The 12498-nt window shown below is 37.5% G+C and overlaps 1 protein-coding gene across 3 annotated transcripts in view; it reads left to right on the forward strand.

Moving 5' to 3' along the window:
• DYM (dymeclin) overlaps window positions 1-12498 on the forward strand; it is a 388874-nt gene that overhangs the window by 137885 nt on the left and 238491 nt on the right. For all 3 annotated transcript variants that reach the window (XM_040264506.1, XM_040264509.1, XM_040264508.1), the window contains 3 exons: window positions 4053-4235; window positions 8781-8959; window positions 11289-11414. In XM_040264506.1, the coding sequence (XP_040120440.1) occupies window positions 4053-4235; window positions 8781-8959; window positions 11289-11414 (488 nt within the window). The remainder of the gene's footprint in view (window positions 1-4052; window positions 4236-8780; window positions 8960-11288; window positions 11415-12498) is intronic.

Raw genomic sequence — 12498 nt, forward strand, 5'->3', positions numbered from 1 at the left:
TATAGGCAGGTTTGCTTCCTGAGGCCATTCAGAGAGTGGAGTTCCTTCTCTCTTGTTTTTCCATTCCCTTGGTCGTATCCTCATGCACAAAGCTGAATCTGCCTGCCCACCCCTCTACCTGAGTTCTTGCACATGTGAAGCATGAGGATTGGAAGAGAAAATAAGTTCTTTTTAAGGATATAAACTAAAACTTGCATGTGCTGTTCCTACTCACATCCTGTTGGCTGCAATTTAGTTATGTGGCCATAGTTTTCTGTAAGAAAGATTGGGATGTGTAGTTCTGCCCAGCTAAACATCAGGGTGTTTTATTAATAAAAGGAAAGAGAGCATGATATTGGGATCAGGTAGTTACTCTGCCCTAATGTCTGCCCTTGGAGAAGGCAATGGCACCCTACTCCAGCACTCTTGTCTGGAAAATCCCATGGACGGGGGAGCCTGGTAGGCTGCAGTCCATGGGGTCGCTAAGAGTTGGGCATGACTGAGCGACTTCACTTTCACTTTTCACTTTCATGAATTGGAGAAGGAAATAGCAACCCACTTCGGTGTTCTTGCCTGGAGAATCTCAGGGACAGGGGAGCCTGGTGGGCTGCCGTCTATGGAGTCGCTAAGAGTCAGGCATGACTCAGCGACTTCACTTTCACTTTTCACTTTCATGCACTGGAGAAGGAAACGGCAACCCACTCCAGTATTCTTGCCTGGATAATCCCAGGGACAGAGGAGCCTAGTGGGCTGCCGTCTATGGGGTCGCACAGAGTCGGACACTACTGAAGCGACTTAGCAGCAGTAGCAGCAGCAATGTCTGTCCTGGAATACATGTTCAGTGACTTCTTTGGCAAAACTGTCTTCTCTTATTTCACTACACTTATAGAGGAAAAGTATAGATGTCTTAAGAGTTAGGTATATTTGTTGGATCATGATGGCAATTAAAATTGATATGAATATTTGCTTCCCCTTTCTCTAAACTCCTCAGAGACAAAGTATGATTTTTTTCTTGTTTGTGTTTTTTACCTGGCATAGGGCCTAACCATAATTAGGTACTCGCTGCCTATTTACTGACTGATTACCCTTTTTCCTGTATTGATTGAAATGTCTCTAGCAGAATTTTCATAAGTATTTATCTGACCTGCTTTCTCCTTAATTTCTTCATGATATCTGTTTTGTTACAGAATTACAGCTCAAATATATGAATGTGACCCTTTTATCAGATTTTTATAGCTATGAAAGACAGTACCAGTATGTTATCATGTGTTTTGGTATAGTTTTGCTTGAATAATTAGTGTTTTATAATATAGATGTTAGATGTAAGAAATCAGTTGTAGTGTGGCAAGTGGCATGTTTAGTAATGTGAAGAAAGTAGTAATTTACCTTAATTCCATTGTCTTAATAGTTTGAATTCAAATTTTCTTAAAGTGAGTTGTTTTTTCTTTGATTATTATTTTACTGATGTTTCACTTTGTCACACTTTATATTTTTCTCACATTTTTATTCTTAAGGATAAATAATCTTGAGTCACTACTTTTAAAAGGTTGAATCACCAACACTCAGTTTTTTCTTTTAGTTAATTTCAGTACTCTTATTTAGATGAATTTTATTTTAAGCATTTATTTGGAGACCTGAGGGATACAATTAAAGAACTTTGGAGATCATTCTTAATTTGGTTTTTAGAACAGAAGGAAATATACTGTAACTTTCCCTTATTTTTCTGGTGGAGAGAAACTTTTTTTGCCAGCAGGAAAATGCAATTCCACTAAGATTCTTGGGTCAGAGATCAGAGGCTTGGATCAGCAAAAAGAAACGAACTTTTGGAAGAATTTTAGTCCAATATTATGGGCCAGTTTAAACTACAATGTAGGCAATGGCAGGGTGCCTCGCTTTTCCCTATAAGGAAGGAAAAGCCACATGGCAGTGATATTTACCAGAGTAAGGAAGGAGGGCTATATATTGGGAGGGGATGGGGTGGGAGAGCTTCTCAATAAAATGTTCATTTGTCTGACATTATAAGCAGCTTTACAGCCCTCTTGGAAAAACTTGAAGGGGGTAAAAAAAAAAAAAAAAAAAAAAAGGAGACTTGAATTTCTGTTAAAAGAGAATCAGAATTTTGTTTGTTACATTTGTCCGGGGCTAGTCGACTCTTATTTCTCCTAGTAATGAAGATGTGCAGCTGTGAAGAGAATCCAAAAAAAAAAAAAACACTTATATTTTACCTTGGAGAGCATTTTGTGATTATTTTTACTGCCGATTGAACTTTCTAGTTGTTTTTCTTTGCTTGCAGTCCTGGAACACACAGTGGTGGATATAGGGGTAGGTAGTTACGGAGCAGACTGAGTGGAAGGAAGTGACTGGAAATTTTTTAAAATGTCAAGATAAACAGTAAATCAGTCCCAAAGCAAATAATATTTGGCTATTGGTTGTACTTTCTTATATAATTTTGCTTTTCTTATTAAATGCCTCAAATTTCCCAACTATATTGTGAACATTGTTTTGAATAAATTTAAGTTTGTGTGTAGTGATCACTTATTTTTTTAGTTTAATTATGTGTGTGTGTGTGTGTATATATATATATGTACACACATATCCACATTATTTTTTAAAAATATTTTTCCATATGGTTTATCATAGGATGTTGAATATGGTTCTCTGTGCTATACAGTAGGACCTTGTTTATCCTTTCTATATGTAAAAGCTTATATCTACTAACCCCAGCCTCCCACTCCATTCTTCCCTCACCCATCCCCCCTTGGCAACCACTAGTTTCTTCTCTATGTCTGTAACTCTGTTTCTGTTTCATAGATAGACTCATTTGTGTCATATTTTAGATTCCACATATAAGTGATAGTCTTTTTCTTTCTGACTTATTTCATTTAGTATGGTAATGTCTAGTTGCATCCATGTTGTTTCAGATAGCATTAGTTCATTCTTGTTTATGACTGAATAGTATTCCATTTTATGCATGTACCACATCTTCTTCCTCTGTCTGTGGATGGACATTCAAGTTATTTCCATGTCTTGGCTATCATGAATAGTGCTACTGTGAACATAGCGGTGTGTGTATCTGTCCCTGGAGGCTCACAGGCAAAGAATCTGCCTGCCAGTGCAGGAGGTGCACGTTTGCTCCCTGGGTTGGGAAGCTTCCCAGGAGAAGGAAATGGTAACCCACTCCAGTATTCTTGTCTGCAAAATCCCATGGATAAAGGAGCCTGGCATGCTGCAGTCCATGGGGTTGCAAAAAGTTGGACATGACTTAATGACCAAACAAAAACAGCTGGATATATGCAGAGGAGTGGAATTGATCATATGCTAATTCTGTTCTTAGTTTTCTGAGGAACCTCCAACAAATAAGTCTTTTACCTCTTGTTTAGGTTTATTCTTAAGTTTTTTGTTTTTAATGTGATTAAATGCATTTTTTAATGCAGTTTCAGTATCAAGGAGATTTTTCTGGCCTTGTCAAGTGAGTATATAGCTATGATTCTTGTTCTGTACTTTGGCACTGTATATATAATATGAGAAATATTATTTTATATATATATATAAAACATTGGGGTTTGGTAGACTTATTTGTAAAATAAAAATTTGGACTTGGTTTGTTTTTAAAAGTTGGCTCTTTGACTGTGGTTTACACTCTTCTAAAGTTATTTATCCATTCAGACTTTCATCATTGCCAATTTTGGTATTTTGTATTTTCCTAGATATGCATATTTTGTTTAGGTTTTCAAAAATATTGGTATAAAGTTGTACATGAAATTTTCTTATAATTGCATATATGTTTTCATATGTAAAGAAAAACTGAGAAAGGTATATAAGAAACTTAATAATATCCTGATTATCTTTGGAAAGTGGAAGTGGAATTATGGGAACAGGAAACAATAGTCTTTAGAAGTCTTATGTCCATGGGCAATATGAGAATTTCCAAATGATGGACCTGTTTTACTTTCATAATCAAAAAAGAGTATTATTTAAAACTTTAGAATATGAGAAAGTATACAGTATATTGTACATAAATAGATTCATCTTGCTAGTCCCAGCACATTTCAGTTGTGTGTTTTCTTCTCAAGCTGGACTCTGGACTGTCTTCACCCTGGGCGGCGTGGGCAGCAAAGTGGCCGCTGCCTCAGAACTTTCTTCCCCTCTGGCCAACCAGAGTCTTCTGCTTCTGCTGGTGCTGGCCAACCTGACAGACGCTGCTGATGCGCCAAACCCCTACCGACAGGCCATCATGTCTTTTAAGAACACACAAGGTTTGTGGTACTTTTTTACTCTGAATATTCTTTTCTAATGAGGAAAGAGGGTATTGCTTACCCCAAATTGTTTACTGTTTTTCAGCAGTGGGGATGACTGTCAATTTGTGTATTTTCATACTGGTTTAAGATGAGAAAAACTTAAATTTTATGTCCGTATTCTCAGGAAGGTCAAGTAAATTTCAGATGATAACTACGGTTCTTTATATCTATTTATATTTACATTTCTTTCCAAGATAACCAAGCCAGCATGGGCTTAATTTAGATCCACGTTTCCTACCTACTGGGGCTTCCCCTGGTGGCACTAGTGGTAAAGAATCTGCCTACGATGCAATAGGTGCAGGAGATGCAGGTTCAATCCCTGGGTCAGGAAGATCCTCTGGAGGAGGGCATAGCAACCCACTCCTGTATTCTTGCCTGGAGAATCCCATTCACAGAGGAGCCTGGCGGGCTACAGTTCATAGGGTTGCAAAGAGTTGGACACAAATGAAGTGACTTAGCACATGGTCCTACCTATTAGGTGAAGGAATTAACCAGGAAATGATATGTTGTTTGAAATTTTTTATTTAAATTCTGTGTTCCAGTTAGAGTTTTATAGAACTAAAAATAATAACAGAGCTTAGCAAACTTTTCCTGCAAAGGGGCAGATGACTTTGCAGGGCCTTCTGGTCTCTGTCACCCCACCTCTTAACTGACCTTGTAGTATAAAAGCAGCACAAAAAGAAAGTGAAAGTCGCTCAGTTGTGTCCAGCTCTTTGCAACCCCATGGACTAAAGAGTCCATGGAATTCTCCAGGCCAGAATACTGGAGTGGGTAGTCTTTCCCTTCTCCAGGGGATCTTCCCAACCCAGGGATCAAACCCAAATCTCCTGCACTACAGGTGGATTCTTTACCATCTGAGCCACCAGGGAAGCCCCAAGAATACTGGGGTGGTTAGCCTATCTTTTCTCCAGTGGATCTTCCCAACCCAGGAATTAAACCAGGGTCTCCTGCACTACAGGTGGATTCTTTCAGCTGAGCCTCTAGGGAAGCACAGAAAAACAGCACAGGTAATACATAAGCAAATGAGCAAGGCTGGGTGCCGGTGAGACTATTTCCAAAGCAGGTGGTGGACTGTCTGTGGGCTGTCATTCGCCAAACCCTGAAGCAGAGCATGCACAGATATTTCCATATTGAAACAGTAATCACTTATCAAAAGGTTACACTCCTAAAGCAAGATTAATATGGTAGGTAGGTTTTCAAAATGTATCCAACACTAGTGTAATTAAGATGGGTTAGAAGCACAGCTATTGGATGGGAACACTTTCAAGGCTTCTGGTGTCCTATGCTTGTTCCTTTCTAGAGCTGTGCTAGAATGTTTCTTATAGACAGCAGATGACTGTGCCAGTTTTTGTGCCTTTGTCAATTCTGGCATTTTTTATTTGCAGGGGATATGTGTGTCTAGGGCTTCCCAGGTGGCACAGTGGTAAAAAAAAATCCACCTGCCAATGCAGGAGATGCAAGAGTTGCAGGTTCGGTCCCTGAGTAGGGAAGATCCTGTGGAGTAGGAAATAGTAACCCACTCCAGTACTCTAGCCTGAAAAATCTCAGGGACAGAGGAGCCTAGTGGGCTACAGTCCTTAGAGTTGCAAAAAGTTGGACACGACTGAGCAGGTACACACGTGCACAAACGCGAGTCTCTAACAATTTAATAGGTAAGTAATGAAAACTCACACTTCCCTGGCTATTCAGTGGTTAAGACTCTGCACTTCCAATGCAGAGGGTGCAAGTTTGATCCCTTGTTGGGAAACTAAGATCCCATAACCATGCAGTGCAACCAAAAAGAAAAGAAATGAAAACCCATGTATCTAATAGTATTTTGTATTCTCATTTCTGTACTCTTCTTAGTGACAGTGTGACTTCAGGGTTAAAAAAGGAAGTTTTAGAGGCAAGGTGATCTGAGTTCCTGTCACACTCCTGTTATTTCAGAGCTATCAAGCCTTTCACAATAAACTTTATCAGGCCATATCTCATTATCAGGCCAATATCAGGCCTTATGTCGATAAGCCTCAGTGGCTTTTTCAGTAAAATGAAGATAGTTTCACCTAATCGGATCTGTGTAAGTACCGCACAAGGTGAGGTTTTAAAATAATTAGATCGGACTTGGCAGCATAGCAGGTGTTCAGTATATGGTACCTGCTGTTGTTACTTTGCTGTGCTAACCAAAGGATACTGTTCAGGGTTGAACTTTTAAGAGTCATCTTTGGAGAGACTGTGGTATAGTGATTCAGAACATTGGCTTTAGGATTAGACTGACCCTAAAGGAGTCATATCCCAGATTTTATTTTAGTATTAGATTCCTTATTAATGAAGCAGGGATTATAATCTCTGGCTCATAAGATTTTATAAGAATTAAGTGAGCATTTATCATAGGACAGACTCACTAAATTATTGCTGCTTTTGTAAGAAACAGTATAATGTGGTGGAAACAATAGGAGCCAATCTGTGTTTACTCACGAATGTCCTTGGAAAAGTTGATGTATGGCACAGGCCATCACAATATTGTAAAATAATTATCCTCCAATTAAAATAAATAAATTTTTTAACAAGTTGCTTAATCTCTGTAAGCCTCTACTTCGTAAAACTGGTCAGAGTAATGACATGGTTGTCATACAGGTTAAATAAGGGATAATATGGATAAAGCTGTCAGTATAATGGCTGGTTCATAGTACGTACTAGCTAGTAACAGACACACAACATGTATTCCATTTTGTAGTCAGTCTGGTGAACTTGTTATTTTACTTCCATTGTAAGGAGGAGTACTATGTCCAGGACCCTCCTACACTGCATCTTCTGTAGATTGTGTAATATTTGCATCCTCAATATATTCAGCCCTTCCTTTTTCCATCCCTTGCAAAAGTATAGGTCAGTCTTAACAAAACAGTTACTTTTGTATGTGTCAAAAATACAGAGTAAGTACTAAACAAGGATTAGGATTGAAAAAATAATCTGTGTTTTGAATGTGGAAGAAAAGTGAGGGCACTTTGTAATACTGTTTTTTTTTTTTTTTTTTAATTTATTTATTTATTTTTAATTTTTACTTTACAATTCTGTATTGGTTTTGGCATATGTAATACTGTTAAAGAAATTTTTAGGTACATTATTCTCACAAATGTAAAGTTTAGAAAGGAAAATCTGAGAAGCATAGGGCTGTGCTATCAAAGACTGCTGGTTCACGTTTCTTTTCCATAAGAGCACGGCTTCTGGAAATGTTAGAACAGGGTTGTGTTTGTTTCTTTGTTTGTTTTGTTTTGCTAGTCATTCTGTGTCTTGAAAAAAAGTTCTTTGTGCTTACTTGTTAAAACATGTTAAAATATTGTTCTTTGTGCTGTCTTGTGCTAGTGTTTTATCTGTTGAAACTATAATTTTCTCTTAAGTCAGTTAACCTAACTTTACCTCCTTTTTAACTTCCTAACCTTGCTTGCTTCAGTTTTTAAGCAAATTCAGTAAACTGTAGGAAAGGGACTATGTCAGTTTTGGAATATCAAGAATTTTTCCTGTGTGGGTTGTAATTTATGCTTTTCATCACTTCAGTAATTCTACTTAAAAAAAGTTTCTTAGTAGTTGTAGTCAATTAGTTTTCAGTTTTCCTTTAAACAAAAATGTTTTATAAGTTTTCCAGTAGTTGTCTTAGATTTGGTATGTTCTGTCTATTATAGAAGACAGTGTTGAGCAAACTGAATTTAATATTTTTGTTATTTAAATTATGTGTTATCCTAGCCACTTTCTTCATAAATGGATTAATTGCATACATGAATACTTTAACTCTGATAATTCATTTGAAAAAAATTAACTTCAAGGCAGTTGTTTTGTTTTGTCTTTTTAACTTTTATTTTACAAGAGGATTTCCTGTTTGTCTCTGGATATTTTTATTTAGGACTGATGGCTGTTTAGTTTTGGTATTAATAACAAAGCATTTCAATGTCATGGTTAAACTATATGTGTTAGAGTTTTTTTTTTTTTTACCTACCTCCATAGCTGTATTTATTTAAGTTTATATTTCATTGCCAATTTAATTCAGCTGTATTAATGCAAAAATAGTAATGGAGTCAAACCACATGACTTAGTTTAGGTGTTTTTTGTTTTTTTTTTTTTAATACTTGGCTTTAAAAAAGCCACTCTGTTGTATGGTATTTGCTCATATATTTATAATCATTGGAAAGCTGTGGTTTAGATAATACTGAGAAATAAATTGTCCTGGTTTGGGTTGGATTGGGTTGGGTTTTTGTGTTTCTTTTTGTGGGAGATTTTGTTTGTGTGTGTGAGAACATTTCAATTCTATTCTCTTAGCAAATTTCAAATATACTATCAAGTGTAGTCATGTTTTAGTTTAGTTCTTTTTTAAGTAAAATTTAGAACATTAATTGCAATTTTGAGCATGAAATGTAGCAACTTACATAACATTAATTGGAATTGAATTGTATACATTAACAGTGCTTTTATTATTTATATCAGGCAGTCTAGAAAATGTAATATTTTTAAGATTTTGTGTTTTCTGTGTTCCAGATAGCAGTCCTTTCCCCTCATCAATTCCACATGCTTTCCAGATTAACTTCAACAGTTTGTACATGGCCCTGTGTGAACAGCAGACATCCGACCAAGCTACTCTTCTTTTGTATACATTGCTCCATCAGAACAGCAATATTAGAACATATATGTTGGCTCGCACAGATATGGAAAATCTTGTAAGTATCATATTAAGCATAGTGTTTGTATTTTATAATATTTTGAAGAGTAATTTCTTTTCCCAGGAGGATATGTATGTTGTTTACCTGCCTGCAAAGGTGGATGGTCAGGAGTTTGATAGGGAGATGCCATCAGGCAAAGGCCGAGGTCTGAGTTTTACAGTGTAGGAGGCAGTGCACGTAGAGATGGGGGTCACAGAGCAGAGGCAGAGGGTGCATGTCCTTAAGGTCCTGAACAGCCAGCCTGCTGCCCATGATTCAGCCTGGATCACTCCCACAAGACATACTGGCTACCATTCTCAAGAAGATATATACCCTCTTGGTTCCTTTCCACTGCTAAGTGTCCACCCACCATGTTCAAGTTACAGTTGCTGTGTATTACTAATAAGTATGGCTAAAAGGAAGAGTGATTTTTTTCAACTCAACTCCCAAATGTCGTGTCCCTTCAACCGGCTTAGATGCTACGGCTGTCTTGAACTCAGTTCCTGGAGTGTTATAGTTATTTTAAGGTACCATTGCCAGGCATCACATAATTGCACATTATCCTTCACTGTGTGAATGAGATTGGTTCCAAATTTTTGCTCATAGACAGAAACCCCTCTAGGCAATCACTGATTTCCATTGTAACTAATATGTAAATAATGTTTCTATGAAAAGTAAACTGCTTCACTAAAGTGTTAATGTCACATTTGAAATACATAATATCTAGGTTATGTTGAACTATGCATGCATTAATAAAATTGTGACCATCTCTGAAATTGCCAGCAGCTTGCTGGTGACAATAGGAATGTCCCCTCTACACCAGTTTTTACAGACTGATAGCAGGATTCCCCAGGGATTTGGTGGGCCGTTTTTTTCAGCATTTAAGATGAAAATAGTAAGCATGGAATATTAGAATTTGTTTGAAGAGTATATTCTATGTCAAAGTGACACTAAGGACAGAAAAATGTGATGAAAGAACCTGTTTGCACACCAGCTATATGTGGAAAGCATTAGCTTAAATAGCAAAATTGGATGTGACAAGGTTCTGTTCATGTGAGTAAAAACTTGTAAAGAAAAGGCTTATTTACTAATGGGTGAGTGAATATAAGGAGACAGTTCTGAGCATTGTGTAACCTAAGGGAAATGATGGCAATAGGCAGAAAGCCCATGACATCGTCTGCTCTAGAAAGTTCCATGGTAAGGATGTTTGTTGGTACATAAGATCATGCAGGAGAACAATTGTCTGTATATGATGACTTAACACCAGTGAAGAGTTAAAAGGTTTTGTTTGGGGATTTTTTGGGAGAGGAGTGGGGAGAGGTGAGGCTTGTATTGATATATTTGTTTTCATTTTTAATGTTTTGCATGGATTACTTTTATAGTATTTTAGCTGATGTCCTTCCCTGTCCTTTTTGTTCTGTAATTTGTTGAATCTGATTAGAAAATATGTTACTAGGAAATTCACTGTGCTGGTCTGATTTTGTTGTTAACAATTCTTTTATCCTGGCACCTTTGCTATTAAAAAGGTAATGTTTAACATATTACAGTGTTTCTAAGAACGTTGTTTAGTCGTTAAGTGGTGTCCAGCTCTGTGACCCCAACGACTGTAGCTTGCCAGACTCCTCTGTCCTTGGGATTTCCCAGGCAAGAATACTGGAGTGGGTTGCCATTTCCTTCTCCATGGGATCGTGCTGATCCAGGGATCAAACGAGCCTGCTGCGTTACAGGTGGCTTCTTTACCGACTGAGCCACCAGGGAAACCCTGTTTCTAAAAGTACCATACTGTGTAAGTTCCTGCTAGGCTGCAGACTTGCCTCTGTTGAGTGTCAGGTGCTGGCCATGAGCCTAAGTGGTCTCTGTAAGCTCAACCTTTTTTTGGCTGCATTGGTCTTCACTGCTATGCACAAGCTTTCTCTAGTTGCAGTGAGCTGGGGCTGCTCTCTAGTTGGAGTGCACAGGCTTCTCATTGCCCTGGCTTCTCTTGTTGCAGCACTTAGACTCTAGGGCCCAGGCTCAGTAGTTTGTGGCGCACGGGCTTAGTTGCCTTATGGCATGTGGGATCTTCCCGAACCAGGCATCAAGCCCATGTTCCCTACATTGGCAGGTGGATTCCTAACCACTGGACCACCAGATAAGTCCTAAACTCAAACTTTATATAGTGGCAGAGCTTTGCAGTAGGGGATGGTTTTGTCTTCTGATACCTTAGCTCTGCAAATGGAAAATAATTTCAGTCACAGGCTGATTTGTGAAATTAAAGCAAAGGATACCTGATAAAAGTATAGAGGTTGAAAACATTAGTTTTATAATAAAGTAGTTGAAATAATAAATTAAAATTTTTATTCACTAGGTTTTACCAATTCTCGAGATTCTGTATCATGTGGAAGAAAGAAATTCACACCATGTGTATATGGCTCTTATAATATTGTTGATCCTTACAGAAGATGATGGCTTCAATAGATCCATTCATGAAGTGGTAAGTTACCTTCACGTTGATCAGAGCTACTGAATGGACATGTCAGTCCATAAAATTTACCACCCTTAGTGTACCCTTCTTCCTTCTTTTCCTTCTAGTAGATGTTTCTGCAAATGCCTGACTTAGTATTTTTTTTTCCTTCTGAACGACTATTATTAACTGCTATTAAAAACTCTCCACAAATAGTTTCTTTAGTTTTTTAGATAGAAATGTTGTAGATGGAAATTTAGATAGAAATGTTTATGCTGTCCTGAGGTCATTTTTCCTCTCCATTTCCACTTTTTAGTTGTGGTGGAAATGATCAAATAGATTTTCTTCTTTTATATAGAATGAATGAAAGAATAGGGAAGAAGAAAAGGACTGAAAAAATGTTTTATAAAACAATGTAAAATAGTGTACTATAATTTAACTCCTTAAATTTTAGTCCTAATAGTGAGTTCCATTCCCAAACTGGTTTTCTCTTCCTCAGTGGTACTTTGTGTCAAAGTAATTCATGTACATAGTTTTAAAACATAGACAGAAGTACTAGATTTCAGTGCAAAATAGCAGACCCCATGTCCATCCCATACCTAATTGCCCCTCCCCAAGGACAAATGCCATCAGTTCTGTCCATGTTTCTAAATATTTCTTGATTTTTCAGATTTATAGATATTAACTGTTACCATCCTAAGATAGAATATATGATATTAGTTCTTACCATACATCTTGAGTGTGGCCTCTGGGTTCCTAGGCCTGTTTCCAGCACAGAGACTTTTTCCTCTCCCATCTTATTACCGTTCTGGGATAACTCAGCTTTTTACATTATTGTGATTTTGTTAACTGTTACTCTACCCTCAGATGGACTGTGTGGTAATTGTGTTTCCTTTCTTGTACATGTTTTAATTTTTCTGTAGAACACCATTGCTTTGTTTTATGTTCATGTACCAATCACTAATGCAACTCCCACTGCTTCAACAAAACTGAGAATACCCTCTCAAGCTATTACAGCATACTGCCTATTTCCTCAGTTTCATTTTTGTTTTTGGTTCCTGTCTTCATCCTCATTAGGGGCTTTCCTCAAATGTGTGGTGATTCTTGCTTGTTT

The sequence above is a fragment of the Oryx dammah genome, unplaced genomic scaffold (genome assembly GCF_014754425.2).
Source record: "Oryx dammah isolate SB20612 unplaced genomic scaffold, SCBI_Odam_1.1 HiC_scaffold_22, whole genome shotgun sequence".
Lineage (NCBI taxonomy): Eukaryota > Metazoa > Chordata > Mammalia > Artiodactyla > Bovidae > Oryx > Oryx dammah.